At 43.1% G+C, this 20,881-nt stretch overlaps 1 protein-coding gene across 1 annotated transcript in view; it reads left to right on the top strand.

The window, feature by feature from the left end:
- LOC104966470 (low-density lipoprotein receptor-related protein 1B-like) overlaps positions 1-4,279 on the top strand; it is a 1,038,955-nt gene extending 1,034,676 nt beyond the window's left edge. The window contains exons 12-14 of the mRNA XM_010795656.1: positions 2,467-2,686; positions 3,619-3,814; positions 4,074-4,279. Coding sequence (XP_010793958.1) covers positions 2,467-2,686; positions 3,619-3,814; positions 4,074-4,279 — 622 coding nt within the window. The remainder of the gene's footprint in view (positions 1-2,466; positions 2,687-3,618; positions 3,815-4,073) is intronic.
- The last annotated feature ends 16,602 nt before the right edge of the window (positions 4,280-20,881 follow it).

Raw genomic sequence — 20,881 nt, forward strand, 5'->3', positions numbered from 1 at the left:
GTTTGCGGCCTGCCAGTAAACCCAAAGCAGAAGAAGAAGAAGTGACCTCAGCGGCAGACGTCAATAGGCGCTTTCACACCGGAGTACTTTTTCCACCGAACTAGGCCGATGGGGGGGAGATTTGGTTTCACACCAAAAAGGATCTGGAACTAGTCCCTAATTCGCGCAAACCTTTTCACCCCCAGATAGTCCCAGCTAGAGAGGTAGTACTTTCCTGAGGAGGAAATGGTTCGTGGGTATGTCGGACACACTAACAATTTCCGATTGGCTGGGCGAATTCAAAACCAAGCCCCGTAAAACTCTGAAACGTTTTTTTGAAGCCGCCATTGTATTTGCTGGCATTAGCCCAGCGCACCAACGGAGAGAGACTAACTTATGGCAACACAAAAGAAAACATGGGAGCGGTGGAGATGCCGGCGCTTCTGGCGATTTACTCGGAAGACGCGACCCAGCAGCTTCTATCTCAACAGCGTGTAAATTGACAATAAAGCTGACATTTTGTACAGTGCTTTTGGTTCTCTCTTTTATTTAGATCAGGCACAATTACAATAGTGAAATAATAACAATAACGGCATCACGCTGTCCCAGGTGTGTCGTATGCATAGTAAATAGGCTCAGCAGCAGACACACCTTAGTGCAAAGATAAATAGCAGATATACCACTTAGGGACTTATTCCGGTGAGAACGCGATCTACTAGGAAAGTTCGAGGGACTCAAGAGTTCGGGGGGAACAAGTACCGGCTAATTGGTGTGAAAGCGGCTAAAGCTATATCACCCCTTGCTGTGAAATACAAATTATGTGCATAATAACTGTGCAATATAAACGTGGCTGCTATATCTTCAGAATTGTTAAAGGATGTGTATTTTGTAAATTGTGTGATTTTTTAAATNGTGAGATTAAAATAGCCCAATTGCTTTTACAATAAATAAACATTGAATTTGTTTAATTGAATAGTAAAGTGGTTTAACGTTAGTGGCAGGTTGTGTGTGAGAGAGAATAAATCAGACAGCCCAGTATTTTAAAAAATTGTTATTCTTTTTTCCCGCATATTTAGCATATTTCGCAAATTTAGCATATTTCGCAACTTCCCGCAATTTCACCGCATAAAATCACATAAAAACCCCGCATGTTTAATCGCATAATCAAGGATTTTAGCCCGCATAATCAAGGAATTTAGCCCGCATAATCAAGGATTTTTGCCCGCGTTTTTCTGGAGGGTCTATAATAAGAACTGGATACAGCGTGGGAGGCGGGGTCTCGTTCTTTCCTATGAGAGCTGCTCATTGGCGCATGAGGAAAAAAGTGGCCCAACTTTTGAGAGAGCGAAACGTCACAGATTACACGTCATGCCTGGCTGTCAAAGCAGAAGTACCCGTATGTGCGCTCATAGAGCATGCGCAGTTGAGTTGCCCCTTAATCCCCGCCCTCAAGCTCCCAATCTCAGATGCGCGTTCATAATGCCGACGGAAATAACTCTCAGAATAACGTTATTAGCACATTTTACAACTTGAGGACCTAATGTTTTCAATAAGGGCTATACAAATGTTCATACTGGGTAGTTTATTTTGTTAAAAAAAAATTATCCAACGATTTACAGACCACCCTTTCTCGATGTTAGTCAATAGGAAAAAGGGTCCGGCGCACTTCCTGGGGGCTTGCTAGAGAGCAAGTACTTTCCTGGGAGAAAAAAGTTCCAATTTCTAATGGGCTGGGCGAATTGCAAACCACGCCCCGTAAAACTCTGAAAAGTTTTGTGAAGCTGCCATTGTATTTGCTGACATTAACATTATTAGCATTAGCCCAGCGCACCAACAGAGAGAGACTAACTTATGTCGGCGTTCTGGCGATTTACTCGGAAGGCTTCAGTAGAAGCCAGTCCCCAACTCCAAGCCAGTCCCCAACTCCGGTCACTTCCGGCCGGGGACTTCGGGTGGCAGTATACGCATGTAATACATCTAGATTCGGCTTTTAGTGCATTTTACAACTTTAAGGACTAACGATTATAATAAGGGCTATAAAATAGTTCATACTGGGTAGTTTATTTAGTTTAAAAAAAATTATACGCTGATTTAAAGACGTCTCTTTCCCCATGTTAGTCAATGGGAAACAGTTGTTTTTGGCCGGGTGACGTCACGGACTGATACGGAAGTTGCAGTACCGCCGTTTGGACACAACGAATTCTAGGCACAGAGTCCGGCGCACTTCCTGGGGGCTTGAGTATACTCTGTGAAGTTGTTTGCGGCCTGCCAGTAAACCCAAAGCAGAAGAAGAAGAAGTGACGTCAGCGGCTTCATTTGCGTAATCTTCCCTCAGGGATTTATTCCGTTGTGAACGCAATCTGCTCTTTAGTTCCATGGGGGAACTAAGTGCTGGGAACTAAGTACGGCAAAGTACTTGGTGTGAAAGTGGCTATAGATGCCTTACAATCTCAGTGCAATGATTATGGTTTTCTATGTGCATGGTAGCTGGATGTACTGGACGGACTGGGAAGAAGATGAAGTCAACGACAGCATAGGGCGGATAGAGAAAGCCTGGATGGACGGATCCAACCGCCGCATTTTCGTCACCTCCAACATGCTGTGGCCCAATGGCCTGACTCTGGACCATAGCACAAGTACCATGTACTGGTGCGATGCCTACTACGACCACATTGAGAAGATTAATCTCAATGGGACAGGAAGAATGGTGAGTTTTAGTATGCATGTAGAGATCCCATGGAGCAGTTAAATGATGTAGAAAGTCATTTGCAGGAAGCATTTAAGCTGTGATTCTGCTAGACTTGAGGGTTGGGAATTGGGATGCTTCTGAGATTTTAATAGCGGGCCAGAGGGTGGAATGCAAGATCCCGAATGAATAAACCTCACCAAATAAACATTTTAATTTAAAAGTGTTAATTTTATAGCATCAACACAAGTAGTTGTACACCCTGAAGTGGTCAATAAAGACAGAAAGCAGTCACATTTCTAACAGAAATAAATGTGCAGCTGGGTTTTGACAGGCTATGTATTACCTATATTATTTTTCTTAGTTGTTGAGCGACAGTTTGGTTCAACTTATTGTCATATTGAAAGAAACTTGGTCCAAAAACACCCACACCACAGAAAAAAAACATTAACTGTCAGTTCAGTTTCATTCGGCCAATATGTCTGTGCTATTACAGCAGAGTTTGACAGTTTTTCAAACAAAATGATTATGTCAAGGTCCAAAGCCATTCCTATATTTTATTTATGATACAATGTTAATCTGCAGAGCAGTGAAATTATTGCTTGCGGCTCCTCTTCCAACCACAAGTGCCAACAAGACAGCCCTTCATCCCAAATGCTCCCATCGCCTCTAGTTTCTACTGGCATATTAAGCTAATGAATTATTTGCAAATGCTATTTAATCATTGCCAAGATTCGAGCAAACATTATTATAAGCAGACAGCGGCTTGTGAATAAATGTGTGCAAAGAAATTAAACCGCATTCATCATATACTGTGTTCTACTATATTCTAAGCCCATGTTCAAACACGGAGAGCCCCCTTTTTGAGATGATGGATTATTTTGTTGCTGATGGCATCTTTCCGTGGCCACGCTAATCTTTTGATTACACTGCATGTTTGCTCCATGTTGCAGGTGGTGTACAATGGAAAAGAGCTGAACCATCCGTTCGGAATCTCTCATTATCGTAATTTCATCTTTTGGACGGAGTATGTACTCCGTCCAAAAGATGAAATTACGATAATGAGAGATTCCGAACGGATGGTTCAGCTCTTTTCCATTGTACACCACCTGCAACATGGAGCAAACATGCAGNTTGGAATAGAGCATGGTTTGGGTTTCGGAACGTATCGAGGGAAAGTGCCGAGCATCGACGATCGCTCATTTATTTTCCGTTGCTGCTCAGGGGTCGTGCTATATCGTCTCCTTTTAATACTAGAAGCTTAGTCAATTAGAGCGCTTTTTCATTTTATTTCAATAACTAATAGGGAATTGGGGTCCAGACCTTATAAACACAGGCTGTAATTATATTCAAAATATAGTGCCAACTCTTCTGCTCCCTCATGTGTTCACTTCTGGCGGGAAATCAGAACCCAAGAGTCAGTTTGGCTGGAACGGCTCCTTTGAACCACATCAGCTGAGCTTGATGATGTTGATTGCTGAACTGGAAAACAGGCCTCCTGGAAGAGGGAATAGTTGTAACGTTGATGAAGATATCAACTATAGTGAATGGCAAATCTTGGAGTCGGCGGAGTGCCACTGCTCACCAATACAGAGGGAAGCAAACCACAGGTAATAGGATCAATCAGCAGCTTAATTGTGAGCCAATAGAGCAACCGCAGTGACGTCCTAAAACCCGGAAGTAAAGTTAGCCATTTTTACCACGTCCGGTTCCTATCGATAAAAAGCAATGCAATTTTCTCCATAGGATTTTGGAAAATAGCTCCAATAAGGTCTGTGTTTGACACACATTGAAGAGACAGGATCACGTTTTGTTCTACGACATTAAATACATTCAGCGTGGACCTCCGCCGTGGTGATTTTTGAAGAGTTTACGTGTCTGAAAACGATGGGTTGTTACAAGTGGCTGAATAGGACTACAGAAGTTGTCCAGGCCGTTTTACGTCATTACACTCGTAAACACTCCCGCTAAGTTTTGTGTGCGTGTTCTGCTTGAAAGCAAGTACCGCCTCTTGCAAACTTGTTAAAAACAAACGCTTCAACTTGTACCATTTTCTTAATCTGTATGTTTGAATATGGATCTTAAGTTTGCGGTGACGTTGAAGCAGTAGTTCGTTTATAGCAAACGTTTAGCATTTTGCTTCGGCGACTAGCTTATGATTAGGAAATTATAAAAAGTGGGGTAGACATGCTGGATATTTACCGGCGTGATCCGTCTCGTTATAATGTGTCTCAACCAAGACTCTATTTCGAGCTATTTTTCCCAAATCCTACGGAGAAATTGCATTGCGTTCTTTGCACGAAGGAGAGGAGTTTTACTTCCGGGTTTAGGACGCGTCACTGCGGTTCTCTATAGCAGGTTTAAGTAAAAGGCCAGCGGGTGGGGCGAGAGAAAAAAATCAGTTGTCCTCTGCAAACACGGTTTAAAATAGGAATTCGATGAACAATAAGCCTTTTCCCAGATGCACGGCTCATCTTGCAGCCAACCTTTGACCTCACAACATGACCATGTACCCACTGTGGTGACCTCTACAGCGGCAGCCCTCAGCTGCATACGGACACATTATGTGTGGCGTTGTAAGTATATGGTGGGGCTGCATGTGGTGTGGAGCAATAAAAAACAACACTGAGGAAAGAGACACGGAAAAGATGCAGTTAGCGGGGGTTAGGAAACCTCTGAGACCATCATTAACTTTGGGAGCCTTTACACTTTGTGTCATCCCGGCACACATTGCCGTCTGATGCTCAGAGGCCAGCGCGAGGGGATGACGCACTGTAATTTTAGTTATTTTAACTCCACTCAGTCAGAAACACTCTCTCAACAGCAGTTGAGCGGAATTTGCGAGTAGTGGCTCAAAACTAAACCCCTCAAGGGGAACAGGGGTACAAAGTTGTTAATTGCACGTGACAGGGTGCTCCAAGGCGAATATATATATATTTAATTTCTTACCGAAATCAAAATTATTCCAGTTAATTTAGCAGCTAAAAGGTTGGTGGAGGCCAGGTGTGGAGCTACTTCACGCTGCTGGTTTAGTGAAAAGCAGCAGCAGCAGTAACAGAATGTTTGGGGATACTTTTAGTGTTTTTTTATGTAGCACTTAGGAGTTCAGCTCATGATTAAGCTCACATGGGATGACGGCAAATTGACTTCATGCTTCCGCCTGAATCCAGGCTCATTAGCACAGACGGCGAATGTAGATGAAACATGGTAACAGCTAAGCTGGATGTAGACCTGTACATTCTTGAGTGTAGACTATCTATAGGCCGTGGCTTTTGATTAATTCCTGACAGCGCTCACCCTAATCAGAGGGATGGATTTCCATGAGCAGGCTGTATGGTGCGTCTAGATTTCTTTTGAAACGAATGGCAAAGTCTGACAGTGGTAGGTCTGCTCGTGCTCATTTGGAATGAATAATGATATGTTTCTGTGTAGTCGCCATATTTCCCTTACTTTATTCCCTATGATAAAAGCGTTCAGTTTTGTGGCTCAGAGGTTTTGCAGCAAAGAAAGTGTGGTGTTCCTGTGTGTTGGCTGAGCTTTTCTTCTTTTTCTTTTAATGGAGTCCATTATGCTAATTTTTCAGGGTTCATATTAGTACTTTGTGCCTCTATACTGTGACAATGTCTACATGCTCCAAATGTACAAAAAGTCCTTTAGTTTCTCATACCTGCCTGTGCGCAGGCACCTCTTTTTCACCCTCTGTCCTGAAACCAGAGCCAGTCTGCTCTGATTGGTTAGCTCTGCTGTTGTGATTCGTCAACGCCTTAGAGAGTTTCCCATCCCTTAGCCGTGTGTCAACTCAAATACACAGTGGGCCCAAAATAAAAAAATTGGTATTAGTCGGAGGGCCGCGAACTGTTTAATGTTTATGCCAAACGTATTGAAATGCAACTTATGCCCACGATATTAACTTGACAGGAACTAACAAAGCTTAAATCATTGCCTATAAAAACAACATTAAACATTAAATAATCAGGTTGCATTCATGGGCTTCTATCTCGCAGCTTTTCGGAGTCATTTCTTATGAGGTACATTTTTCCACAGGACAACAACAGCTGGGCAAAAAAAACCTATTCCCCTCAAAGAAAAACAAACATGCCCTGTTGTCTCCAGAAAGAAAGTGCAAGAGGAAACATTCCACATTGAAACTCGTTTGGCTGCTCTGTGATGCTAGCTCAAGCAGATCAATGGCATCTCATCGCCCGTGCAGGTTCATCCCATGTTTGGGGTCAGGTTCTGAGCTGAGGAAATCAGCGTTTGACACATGTGCCTTAGCCCAGTGTTTTTCAAATTGGGGCCCGCCAGGGGGTCACCTCAAAGTTGTTTGAGGGAAACAGGATTTTTTTTTTTTTAGTTGATTTTTATTTTATTTTTTTATGTATTAATAACTGCATATCTATAATCTATATGTCCTTTGATGCCAATCTTTTCATATTTTTTGAGTTTTTGAATCACACGGCCGCCCTTCAAGCCAATCAGAATCGAGCTGCCGCTACTGAGAGTGAAAATTTGCTCAGCTTTTGGAGCAAGTGAGAGCGAGTGAATGTTTCGCTCTGCAGCTGGATGAGAGCACGGATGTAGCAAATGTCGCAGAATTGCTTGCATACATCAGATTTATTTCAGAAGACAACTTTGTTGAGGAAATATTATTTTGCAAAGCACTGGAAGGTAGGACCACATGAAAAGACATTTTCCAAGTTTTAGATGAGTACATCATCTCAAACGGACTTGACTGGTCTCGTTGTGTGGGTGTGTGTTCGGATGGGGCAGTGGGGCTATGACAGGCAAAGAAAGCGGAGTGACAGCTTCGATCAGGCAGAAGGCCCCAAATGTAGTGGCAACGCACTGCATGTTCCATCGGGAGGCACTTGTACACATCATTTAAAAAGAAATTGCAACAGAGGGGTCCCCGCCAGAGGATAATGCTATATGGGGGTCATTGGCATGGCAAAGTTTGGGAACCCCTGCCTTAGCCTATTACGTACAATGTGTTGGAGCGCTAGCCAATAGAAGTGCGAGTGTTACATAGTGATGTCATTATGTTACTGAAGTAAAATTCCAATGGAGGCGTTTCAGACAGGGGGGGGAGTGTTTGGGAGAGAAAACTTTGGGATTTTAGCCTTTGTTGACCGTTTACATGCACTAAAACCTATATAACATACTACAGGAAAGGGAAACCCCAAAAAGCCTAATAGGGCCTCTTTAATGTTGTATTTTCTTTCAGTCATTCCTGCTAGCAACACAACCTTATTGGAGAAAACACAAGGAGCATAAACTGACCAATAACAGTTTTCCAAGCGGTACCTCCATAAATCCTGACAAATCCTGAATCCGGTCGCATGTTATCCATTTTCGAGAAATACAACTATATGCCAGATTTCTTCATAATATATTTTTTTATTCCAGTCCAAATATCAACTCTTGAAAATGAAATTTTCTTTATTTCACATTCATGTTTCGAAGAATCAAAGCACTTTGTTAGGGTTAAGGTAAACTGAGTTGTTGAGTGATATAGTTTGTATGAGGGTTATGATCAAAACAAATGTAGTCTGGGACTTTTAAGAGGCACACTGTTTGGAATAATCAGTTTCATATATACATATTTTTTAGTTTTAGAAACAAGCCATCTATCTTTAAAAAACAACAACACTTACTGTAAGTGACTCGGGCTAACCTTGCCTGTTTATTTCACATTCATAGGCCCTGGAGATGATTAGACCTCCTTAGCATTTAATCATGCGCCATGGAGGTGGAACAAGAGGGACATTTATAAACATTTCACTTGTCAGAACTATGAGGTTGTTATTGTTGCCGAGATCTGCAGGGTATACATGTATTCTGTCCTACTTTTTACACCCTTACTTGAAATTAGGCAGGGTTATTTATTCGAGGATAAGTAAACATACTCGAAACTGGGATGATGGCAAGAAACTTTCATCACACTGAAAATTGAAACAACTGGATGTGTGACTTCGTCTATGTTTCATGTTCAGTCTCAGAGGAAATTGTATTTTCCTTGTTGCCATAAGCAGGGATTTATTTTCTTTCCAAAGAGGATGGTTTTCATGTTAATCATTCTTTTTGCAGATTTACTGAACTGTCTCCAGTGCTGATGAAAGATTCGGCAGTGTATTGCGCTCACAATTACAAAATGTATCATGAGTGATTTTGAAAAGAAATAATGGAAAGATGCCTGGATGCTTATTCCATTAGTGAAGTGATGAATTCAAATGAAGGAAATCTAACACCTCTGTAGTACTTTGAGCCTTAATTTTGTCTGTTCTTCCCCCAAGCTCGCTCTGACAGCATAACTCTCACTTGGTGCAGTTTAAGGCCAAGGACAATATTGAATAACCGGCCGCGACAGAGTGACAGATTGATCTACCGTGAACATGATACAGATGTAACCGCGCTATTCATCTCCTCACTTTGTCAGTGTATTAAGATGCAAGGTGTGTTTCCCGTGCGCCGGTAAATAAGCTTTTATTGCATCGAAGCCTCAGGGACTCATCTGAATATTTAAAATCTTTGAATGGATACGCTGATTTAGTAGCTTTGAACATGCCCCTCGGGCTGCTGATGAGAATTTATCATTCCGTTGATCATCATTAATCTTTGAAACGACAGAAAAGAGATGTCGTATGATAGTAACGACTGTCCGTTACGGTGAGATTATTATTAATATGTAGGGAAAGGAGACTTTATAAAGAGAAATATTTGTAAACGTTTTGATTTAATGTTAATGAAAAAGCAAAGGTTAAACAGGAACTCTATTATGCTCATCTAGAGTGTGTGTGTGTGTGTGTGTGTGTGTGTGTGTGTGTGTGTGTGTGTGTGTGTGTGTGTGTGTGTTCACTGGTGGCATTTCCAGGCTTAATGCTGAGCTCTATGTGAAGTAACAGGTCTGCATATTAACTCAGTGACATATCAGGCTCTGCCCAACACCTTTCTGCCTCGCGCATTATCAGCCACACAACCAGAACAGACTTAATAACTTTGCTTCTGTGTGTGTGTGTGTGTGTGTGTGTGTGTGTGTGTGTGTGTGTGTGTGTGTGTGTGTGTGTGTGTGTGGCTGTGGACTCTTTGACAGCGATAACCTTTCTGGAATAGGAGTGTTAATTGCACTGGTCTGGGATCAGTGGGGAAGATGGTGTGATCGCCATCTATTCTGAGACGTTGGGTTTACAGGACAGTGTATGTGTGTGAGTGTGTGTGAGTGTGTGTGCAACTCAAAACAATTTGAACATCCCAACTAATATGTTTTTTTGCATTTAAATACAATGTATAAAAAGTGTACTGTAGTGTGTGTTTACCGGGGCAGTGTTTAGAACAGACAAGAAAACACCAGTGTCTGATAATGGCTCAATAGACTGTGATCGAGAACCTGTAAAACTGTTGTGTAACAAGTTGAGTATCGCATTAAGCTTAGCGGAGCTGATGTGGACCAATACTTAGTTTGATTAATGCATAACGTTAGCTTTTTACTTCCGGCAATTGAGTTTAGGTCTTATAAGTCACAAAGTGGTTTGAACATGTGGAGTGAATCCTGCTGAAAGAAATGCCTTAAGTATCAAAAACTTGTGTTTTCCACAAAGCTTATTTTCTTGGTGGAAAACTCCTATTGCTTTTGTTGAGGGAGCCTTTGCCATGCTAACTTCCGGCTCAGTCTACAAAAAGACTTCATCACTTCAGCACTCTATAAACAACAAACGCTATGTCAGAATCTACACATACTGTACTTGGTGCAACAGCCCACAAGAATAATCCTCGAAGTACCTACGAGGAAGGAAGATGTCTCCACACTCAAGGCCTATTTGAGATGATTTCAGTACAAGCAGATCATCCCTGCTGTGTCTGTTAAAGCCAAAAGCAGAATAGAGCTGTCTGTCAAACCCTGTCAAAGTCTGTCTGCCTCAAATCTCTTATTCAGACACCTGGGCAGTTTTCCTCGGCTTCAAGAAGCTATATCTTCCTCTACTAACCTCCCAGCACACACACAAATCCTCTGCTGGTCCTACAGACGCCACATCGAGCCCTCCGGTGATCCAGCGCCTGCAGCACATCATGCCTTCACCTGGTGCTTATTACGAGAGGTTTGTCCACAGAGCAGCTGCAGAGGTGTGTTAGCACCTTAGGCTAGCAGCTGCTCTGCCTCTGTCTCACGGGAGAATAAACGGACAGTCAGCAGGAGGTCAGCAGGAGGTCAGCAGGAGGTCAGCAGGAGCTCAAAGACTGGCTGAAGGTGTGTGAGAGAAGTGCTTAAATACAACTGGTGTTGTTAATAGCAGCAAAGAGACACCCCATAAAGAATCCAAAACGTTTCCAGAACTAAATTGCCAGCATTGTGAACACAGAAACAATTTTGAGTACCCCAAAGTTTTATGTTAGAAATGTATAATACGGTCCCTAACATACAGAAACTGCCGGATGCTAACTTGCATATAGGGCAATTTTCACAATTAGAATAAGTTACATTAATTAGCATATGCAGAAAATAGATTAAATGTCGGTGTGGTTTTTGAGATATATTGAGGATGTTGAATCGTTTTTTTACATTTTAGGATCAAAAAGGCAGTTTTGAGTCCCCTAAAATTCTCAAACCGACCCAAAATGTATAAAAATAAGACCACCGGTAGTTCAAATATTGCGCTTCCTGCCATTTTTGATCATGGAAATGTCCTAGGCTCACAGTAAGACTCTTTGAGCTGGCAAATAGACAACACTTTGATATGTAATTTGGGTAAATATGAGCTGGTTTGAGAATTCACAATTAATAACTCAACTTAAAAAAAGGTAATTTAATAAGTTGTTCACAGTCATCAATCTATTAAATACTAGTTTAAAAAGTGTATCATCGTCATCAATTTTAACTGGTGACTCATCGCCAACTCCCCCAGAATGCCCCTGGTGATAATATGACTGATATTATTGTTATCTTCTCTACATAAAACAACAACACCGTAAAGGTTTCCTCTCATGTCTTGCTAATTGTGTTTGTGATCGGGATGTTCTGGGGTCAGAGGTCAGTCTTCTCGGATTCTTTGAGTCAATTAATGCACGTCTGATCCACTTTCCTCGATTTCTCTGATTCTCCGCGCTCCCTTCCTCTCTTTAATCTCAATCTCTTTTCCACTTAAACAGATAGTTTGCCCTCTGAGTTGCCAGAAGATCAGAGAAGCTGTTTGTTTAGCAGAATGAAAGTGTTTTGTCAGCCTACTGTCTATCAAATAACAAAGTGAAATGAACTTCAAAGTTATGAAAGATAAGTTCTGAATGCACGTCTCTCTACCTCAAGGTTTAATCAGTGTTTCAAAGTTGTGTTTCCACTTGTTATATCTCTCTTTAACTACACTTTAATTTGCATCCTCTCCCCTTTAAGACATTCTAATTAACTAACAATTTATTTTCTTGTGAAGAGTTAAGAGAAAAACACTTTCTGATGGTCGGTGTTCTTCTACTTACTTTCAAAATACTCCAACTCAGAGAAAACATCTGGACCTTCTCATTCATCATGAAAAGTGTCAAGCGAAAAATGGGGCATGATGGAGACGTGACCAGGGCCAGATTAAGGTAGTTGTGGGTCTCAAGGCTACCCTTTTGGTAAACCCCTACAATATTGTGTAAGCAAATAAAGGCAAACGTATTACTCTATATACCAATAACCAAGTAAAAAGCTATAAACAGTGATGCAAACACAGGTATGGTGAAAAAAGAGAGAACTATTCGAAGCAGAAAAAAAACAGCGTAATATACCATCTGACAATGACAGATTTTTCTTTTTGGATATTTTACAAATCACTCCCCTTTCAAACTCTATTCTTGTTATTTTTAACAACTTTTTTTTGTTACTGTCATATAGTATTTTATACCTGTTAATAATTGAGTCTCTAATGTCTCATTAATAACTATAATGATCATATCAAGGTGTGCCTTAACCTCACTGAGCTGAGGTTATTTGAGCCTCTCAGGAGAGAGCTCTCTTCCACCTGGTTGTAGAAAAGCTCTTTAAATTCGTTAGCATAGCTAGCTAACCAGATGCTAATAACAACAGATCGCCACTGTGCTTACAACTAAAGACACAGCCTCGCAAACACTGCGCCATGTGTACGGCTCCTTATGGGTACTGCAATATTTGAAGAGCTGGAGCGGCGTTCCGGTGCTCTCGTGCCTTTGGAAAGTGAAAGTTTTTTCATGCTTCTTAGATCTAGCGTTTTTTATTATTTGTTCGTTCACGGACAAGTAAAAGGAACCGCTGTTCCTGTCCAAGTAACTTGTGTGTGGGCTCGCTAGATGCGACACGAAGTGGTATCCAAAGAAGTGTACAATACAGAGCAGNAATATAGTGAAAGACAGTAAAAGTAGTCATTGTGCAGATTGGTCCATTTCAGAATAATAGATATGATATGTTTTATAATGATTGATCATGAAAGTGTTCTCAAAGCTGGTAAAGGTGCAGCTAGTCTGAATGACTTTGTATACTGCAGGGTAGCTTGTGGATTTACTCCAGGTGGAACTAAAGTCTGATTTAACACTTGATTAGATTTCACATCATTCATCCAGATCTGTGAAGTAACTAAAGGTATTAAGAACATGGAGTGGAGTACAAGTACACCATGTACCTCTGAACTGAAGAGGAGTAGAAGTACAAAGTAGCATTACATGGAAATACAAAAAATTGTACTTAAGAACAGTATTGAGTAAATGACTTAGTGACTTTACACCTCTGGTCTTTCGTTTGTTATGATATGTCTTTGTGTCCCTTGTTTCTCACACGTGAAGCGACGTATACCCAGATCCCCAGACAGCAGTTGTCCAGTAAATCTGTCTCCACAGTCTCCATGCTGGGAGTTTCACACCTCCAGTGTTCACTTTACCACCATCAGCAAATGGACAAACACCGTGTGTGTGTGTGTGTGTGTGTGTGTGTGTGTGTGTGTGTGTGTGTGTGCAGCTGAACGTGATGATCCGCGCCCCGGTCGAAGGGGATTTCTGGCAGGTGGACCACATCCGGCCGGTGTACAGCGGAGGAGGGCAGTGCTCTCTGGAAAACCTGCAGACTCTTTGCACCGTCTGCCACAAAGCGGTACGTGCACCCTCTGCATCGCTGCACCCATAACACCCACCGCTCTCAGAGCCACGAGGCTTAAAGGGGCAAAAGCAATCTGTCTAACATTTAAGGTGCACAAGCCGGATGGACCTCTCCTTTATCCCCGTAAAGAAAGAAAAGCCTCATCACTCATGTTGAGGATCATGCGTGATGTGATACATGGTCAAACACATTGATCAAAAGTCACACCATCCCTCACAAAGCTATATATTGCCAGTAATGAAATCACACGATGATGCCGGTGTGACATATTGATATATAGCATTTGTTGCCCTCAGGAACATCTTCCTCCTTCAGCTTTTCCAGTCGATATTTCATAATCACAGACCTCTTAAAAAACACAAGTGATTGGTTTCAGAATAAGAAAAGAGCTCTCATTGTAACCTCAAATGGGCTTTCTTTCACGCCAGCATACGTTTCTGTCAGAGTGGGTGTCAGGTCGGAAGGAAAGGCTTCACATGTTGACGTGTAAACTGATGTGGAGGGCTGCTCGTCCCGATAAGAGGAGCCTCTCGATGTTTATGCCACCACTCAGACACTTTAATCTAGAGATGCTCGATATATTGATCGCACTTTTCTCTTCAGATTCAACCTCTTACGTCATGTTTCATTTTTCCCCCCTCCACAGAGGACGGCTCAGCAAGCCAAAGAACGGAGCCAGGAGAAAAAGAGCGTTGCAGCCTCCAAGGTTGCATCAGACATCAGCAGGTTCTTCTTCAGGAAATGAGAGGAGGGCTTAGGAAGGGCTTGTTTCAAATGTATTGAATCTCATTGTTGATGAAGACGCATCATGATTTTTCAATGGCAACATTCACATTTAAGTATTAGCAACGCCGACACCGACAGATTAGAATTAAAAGGCCGGATTTTCCTTCAAATCCCTTCTTTAATTTCTGATGAAATGCTGCACCTGTGGAGATTTACTTTAAAAACTATGAAGACTGCATTAAATGCTAATTCCGCTCCGCTCTCGCCCCCGAAACGTCACCCTGTCTGATTTATTACGGCCCCATTTTACTCGAGGCTGAAATGGAGCAGGTTGTTTAGAGGGCTATTTTAAGATTGTGCAAACTTAGTGAAAAGTAGCAGGTGACAAAAAAAAAATGGGGGCTTTGTGATTTAAACTAGAAAAACACAACGTCCTCATTGGCGCCCTCGACGTGTGGCGCCCTCAAGATGGATGAACGCTCCCTGGTGAAATAAAAAGTCTATTTCCATCTTGTTTAATGTCTTCTTCTTGCTCTGTTCTTCCGTTGCTTTTTAAAACGGTTTTAACCACAAGCTCGGAAATCGTTTCATCGCCTCGAGTCAGGAACATTATTGCCCATGTCCACGCATCTCCCTCCTCTTCAGCTGTGCTTGATGATCTGAACAGTGCTAAAGTCAGTCAGGAGGGCTATGTTTAGAGAGATGGAGAGCAGAGTTACTATGGAAACAAGGCTTCAGGTTCAGCGATGTCGGGAATATTGAATCTCTCCTTGTGTGAGAGTTATACAATGAGCCAGACAGACATCAGAAACTCCAATCAATATCAGCGGGCTCCTGTAAAAACGAGGCGGTCACATTCCTCCGCAGCACAACTCCACTTCGCGGATGTCGTCATGTCACGATTTGTCCGTCTGTCAGCCGTGTCAAACCCCAAACTCGGCAAATTCGGGGAAAGTTTTCAAATGTTCTCTCAGCCTATCAGAGCGCCGCGTGTAAGGCACAGCTTGAAACTTTTATCTGTGTGTGTGTGTTCCCTTCGGCGGCTCCAGGTCTCCACTTAATAAGACCGTTGTTCCTCTCCTGTCCAAACAGACAAGCTTTGTGAGTAATGAACATCTCCCAGGCAGCTTTCCAACAGCAGCAGGTTTCAGTGTCAGTCCCTCTCAGCAGCCAATGACTCTGATCTGCTGTTTTATTACACCCAAAAGGTGTGTGTGCATGTGTAGGGAAAGTAGTGTGTGTATAATGGCAGTGCGTGTTTGTCAGATGGAGCCATAATGAGCCAGAGCGCCCAGATGAAGACGTCTCATGTTCTTCCCAGAGGGGCTGCTGGGTAAAGAGCAGCGCTGCAGCCGCGTGACACTGTTTGCGTTAGACAACCTATCAGCCCAGAGGAAAAACATTACCTCCGCAGGTGATGACAGTAATAAAGATGGACTCAAACACAGGCGGACGACCGTTGAGGTTTGCGTGTTTGCTCTCCGTCCAACACACCCCTGCGCTCCCATCTTTCTTCAAAGCATCAGAGCAAAAACTCACTTTTCCATCAATCTATTTCTCTTATGTACATTGCCTTGTTTTTTATCTGTCTGTCTGTCTGTCTGTCTGTCTGTCTGTCTGTCTGTCTGTCTGTCTGTCTGTCTGTCTTCTTCTGATTGTCTGTCTGATTGTCTGTCTGTCTGTCTGTGTGTCTGTCTGTCTGTCTGTCTGTCTGTCTGTCTGTCTGTCTGTCTGATTGTCTGTCTGTCTGTCTGTCTGTCTGTCTGTCTGTCTGTCTGTCTGTCTGTCTGTCTATCTATTTATCTATCTATCTGTCTGTCTGTCTGTCTGTCTGTCTGTCTGTCTGTCTGTCTGTCTGTCTGTCTGTCTGTCTGTCTGTCTGTCTGTCTGTCTGTCTGTCTGTCTGTCTGTCTGTCTATCTGTCTGTCTGTCTGCCTGTCTGTCTGTCTGTCTGTCTCTCTGCCTATCTGTCTGTCTGTCTGTCTGTCTGTCTGTCTGTCTCTCTGTCTATCTATCTATCTGTCTCTCTGCCTGTCTGTCTGTCTGTCTGTCTCTCTGTCTGTCTGTCTGTCTGTCTGTCTGTCTGTCTGTCTGTCTGTACTGCGGAGACCTTTCAAGTTACATAGCAACACAGTAACCTCTGAACCTCACATGGCTAAAATCGTCGCGGAGCAAATGTCTAGCGGAAATAATGACATGTAGTTAGAAAGTCAGAGAGAAGCAGCGGATAGAAGACAAGAGGAAAAGCCATCTGAAGAAAATCTGAAGCTTAAAACACTTAATTCGTCGTCTTTGAATAACATTTGTAAAAACTAGATTCTTTAAAACTACATTAAATGTACAATTTTAACAGGTTATTGATGCCTTCTCATATCGTTGGTTTCAGTCCGTACACAGACATAAAAAATAACAAAATGACCATTCGCAGTTTAACGTATTTCTGATTAAATGAACAGAGTTTCTCAATGTGGGTCAGAGGCCCTCCAGGGGCCCTGTTCGGGGCACCTTGGGGTCTACAGCAAATTGAGAAATAGATTAATATCCCTCTAACTCCAATTCCATAGGAGTTTCTCTAATTACCTTCATTACATTATGTGTAATAATGATTTTTGTAATTGTACTTTTCGTTTCATTATCCCCCTCCCTATAGGATGTGGGGGGGAAACTGTGTCTTTTTAGGACTCTCTGACATGAAAGTGTCTGAGAAGCTCTTCCAACTTGACAGGAAAGCATACAAATCATTCATAATTCAATGGTGATCTGCATTCAGACAGCAAGGCGTACTATTTGGCGCCATTCCATTGGTTATTCCATTTCTGCCCCCATAATCTACTTTGGCCTTTGCAGCTGAAGGAAGCGCTTCTACAAACCCAATCTTGTGTGACAGGTGTGATGGAGACGGGCCAATAAAAGCCTGCACAGCGCTCTGCGTGCGGCCGCCGGCTCTCCAATCCGAGACTGAATCCTGCTGTGGTTTGATTCCTGGCTGCCATAGTCTCCACTGGGATCCCTCTGTGTCTCTGACCCTCCCTGCCCTTCAGCGAGGGAAAGGAAACAGACACTCGGGAGGTCGAACCCCGCTGCTCTGCCTTCAGGAGTGAAAAACCGCCCGAGCACCTCTGATATTCCGTCATTTGGTGGAATGTGCACTGCAGAACCTCATTATAGAAAAGAAATGGACCTGCAGTCAGACCTCTGCGGCGTGGTGTTAAAACATCCAGAGAGCGTGTATTCTAAAAGGCTGCACCCGTCTAATTGAAGTCGCGAGTCGGCGCTTAGGAAGCAATTCTTGGCTTTAAACAGCCACAGCCGACGAGAGGCTTTTGTCTTTATTGTCATATTATCTCTTGGGATGGTGATGAGATGATTAATCATTTCCTGCTGCAGAAACTGCTCGCAGAAAGCTGGCACGGCTCGGCAGAGCGCGACGCCCTGGGTGGAGGAAAACGGTATTATGGCCCAGGTAATTGGTGGAGGACCATCACTCATAAGCGATCTAATTAATGTCATTAAAACACCCTCTCTGGTTGCGCTTTCAAAATGGGCTTATCCATCCTGATGAGTGTCATGCGCGCAAATGATATTCTGGGAGAAACTGCGGCAGAAGCGGGAAACAGAGAAATCGACAGTGCGATGTAAACAGGGGCCGGCTATTTCCTAATGTCATTCAGCCTGGTGGGGGGGGTGCAGCGGTGAAAGGATGCTTTGTCATTGCTCAGCTGGAGGTGGCTTTTGTCAAGTCCAAATTCTATTTATTCAAGATGGCTCCCTGGTCGTCTCCCAACATGCATGGCATGCTGCGGATTAGGACCAAAAACGCAATCAATTCACCCAGCAGGAGATCAGGGGAATAACAGATAAGGTTCTTAGCATAATTCATACAGTCCCCAATCTGGCTAGGATTAATGTATGTCTTTGCTGCAGCTCGCTCTCATTTGTATGTTGCATCTCGTGTGGGGCTAAATTGGCTCTTCATGTGGCCCATTACAATCAGGCTTTGTTTGGAAAGGCCCCTGTGAGGACTGGATCTGACCACATCGTTTTACACATGGAGCTAATGCAATTTAGATCTGATGTAATCGCATCTATATTTAATTACTATTAAGATCGTGGTTTAACAGCAGGCCATGTCAGCATATTCATGGCTGTGAAAACCCCAAAATGCCCTGTATTGAATATAAAAAAGGTCTCAAATGCAAAACATGTATGCAGCTTTCGCTAAATATACATTCAAATGTCACAAAGGAGTCCTGGTGGCACTTAGCATCAGAAGAAGAAAGCCACAGTGGGCTACGGTGTTACCGCTCACCCCTTTCATGTGCGCTGTGTTCAGATGATTGAGGTTAAAAATGGAAGGCTGGACAAAATGCCCTCCGACGAGTTTCCTTTTCATGAGCCTTTAAAGACATCTTTTCATCTCCCATTTTATTTTGCCGCCATTGATCAGCCATCTCTCATAGATTGCTTCCAGACATCTATTCAACCGCGCTGTCGCTGCTCAGCATGCTTTCATTTCAAAGGTCTTAATGGCAAGGTCTGGCTTTTATGCTTATATTAAAAACCTGAATCAGAGTAGTTTTTAACGCCGATACATTCACAGGAAGTAGTCTTTGTTGACTTATGTTAAATGTGAAGCAACAGCTTAAAAGGTTTGCATGCTGAGGCAAATTTAGGGGGAAATAAGATCTCTTTCTTGCCTCATGTTGTGTTTTTTTTCCCGAACATGAGCCGGAAAAAGGTCATGTCAGTCTTGTGAGGAGAGTGACAGGTCTGGGGCATCATTACTGAGACTTGGAAGGTCTGAGTTAGCACCTTTGGTCACCTCAGGAGAATAGATCCCTACTGCGCTGCCGCCGGACTAATGAGCACCGACAGCCCTGCGTCTAATGAGAAGACGGCCGTTGCGAATGTCTTCCGTCAGCTCTGTGCTTCGTCGCTAAAACATCCCATAATGCCTTGAACATGCGGTGTTAGCAACGGTGGATATCTTGTCGCACATCAATGCCGCAGCCATGGAGTCAGCGGAGGACTGCCAAAACGTTGTGAGCTGAAAACATTGTGTTGAGCTTCCTTTTTAAAGTTTTGCTGTTAATAAGAAGAGATAAATGGAGGCACTTCGTTGCCGCCTGGTCTCTATGTGGTCCCTTGTTTCCAGCTGGCAAAGCATGTTCCACTAAAGCAATCTGCTTTTAGTTCCTACTCAAACATTTTGTGAATTCTTGGCATGTCTGACTCCTGTGCAAAGAAGTAAGTCTCTTTGCATTTCACATTAGATACATGCTTTATGGATGCCAGAAGGGAACCTGAGCATATCTGCGTACATCTAAAGGTCCTTACACACCAAGTCGATTTTCGGCGTCGATAGATGTCGGGCCGTCGATGAGCGTCATTTCGCCCTACTCAGATTGGTGTGTCCTGCTCCGTCGTGTCTTTTCGGCCGTGCCGACACCTTCCGGGAGGCTGTCGGCTAAAGGCCATCAGCCAAAGAAATCACCCTGATTGGCTGTTCAGCTAGCGAATCAGTGCATGAGAAGCGAAACGGAAGTGAGGGACCCAAACAAACGATTAAGAAGGCAAATCTGAGATTTCATTGAACTCCAGCTCTGGACACAGGTTGGGGAAAGCCCCGTGAGCTTCTGTAGAGAGAAAATGGAACACGCTATTTGTTGTTTGTTTATATCACCAGTCTGTCTTCCGGTTGTTGGCTCTTTTGAATGACGAATACACACTACCGCCGCCTGCTGGTGAGGAGAGTTATTGCCACTCACGCATGCGCAGTTCGCACGTGCAACTTGGCCGTCGGCTGAAGTCTTTGCGGTGTGTTCCAGTGCGACACATGGCCAAGACGCAGGAGACGTGAGGCCACGTTCCGTCGGGACGTGTTCTTTGGTGTCAGTTTGGTGTCAGTTTGGTCTCAGTTTGGTTTGTGAGGACTTTAAAGCAGCTGACCTTCTTGCACATGTTGCAAATCACCGTGCATCTACAGGTGAAACGGCTTTTAAAGCCTGTAAGAGTGGAGCAAAATGAGCTCTTCCATCCACCTTGAAAGGTTGTGTCCAACCCGGTTGAATGTCCCTCGGTGGATAGTGGTGGACAGATTGGCTTTGGACTCGGCAGCAATTGATCTGCTTCTTGGTGGTGATCCAGATCTGGGATTTCTGCCACTAGATGATTAACACCTTGTAGTTGTTATAATAAAAACGAGCAACAACAAAGACTTCCAAAAGTTTGGGATAAGTTTGCAGAGGCCAAGATAAACTTGAGTGAGAGATTTCTTTGTAAATCAGAGAGTTGTTCAGCGTTGGCGGAGGTTCTCGTGTTGTTATACTTAGACAATTAGCCCCACCAATTGAGGAAGTAAGGAGACACTTTTTCTTTCCTCAAAGTTGTGTTGGCATTTA

This window comes from Notothenia coriiceps, unplaced genomic scaffold (assembly GCF_000735185.1).
Source record: "Notothenia coriiceps isolate Sejong01 unplaced genomic scaffold, NC01 NC01_scaffold00037246, whole genome shotgun sequence".
Classification (NCBI taxonomy): Eukaryota; Metazoa; Chordata; class Actinopteri; order Perciformes; family Nototheniidae; genus Notothenia; species Notothenia coriiceps.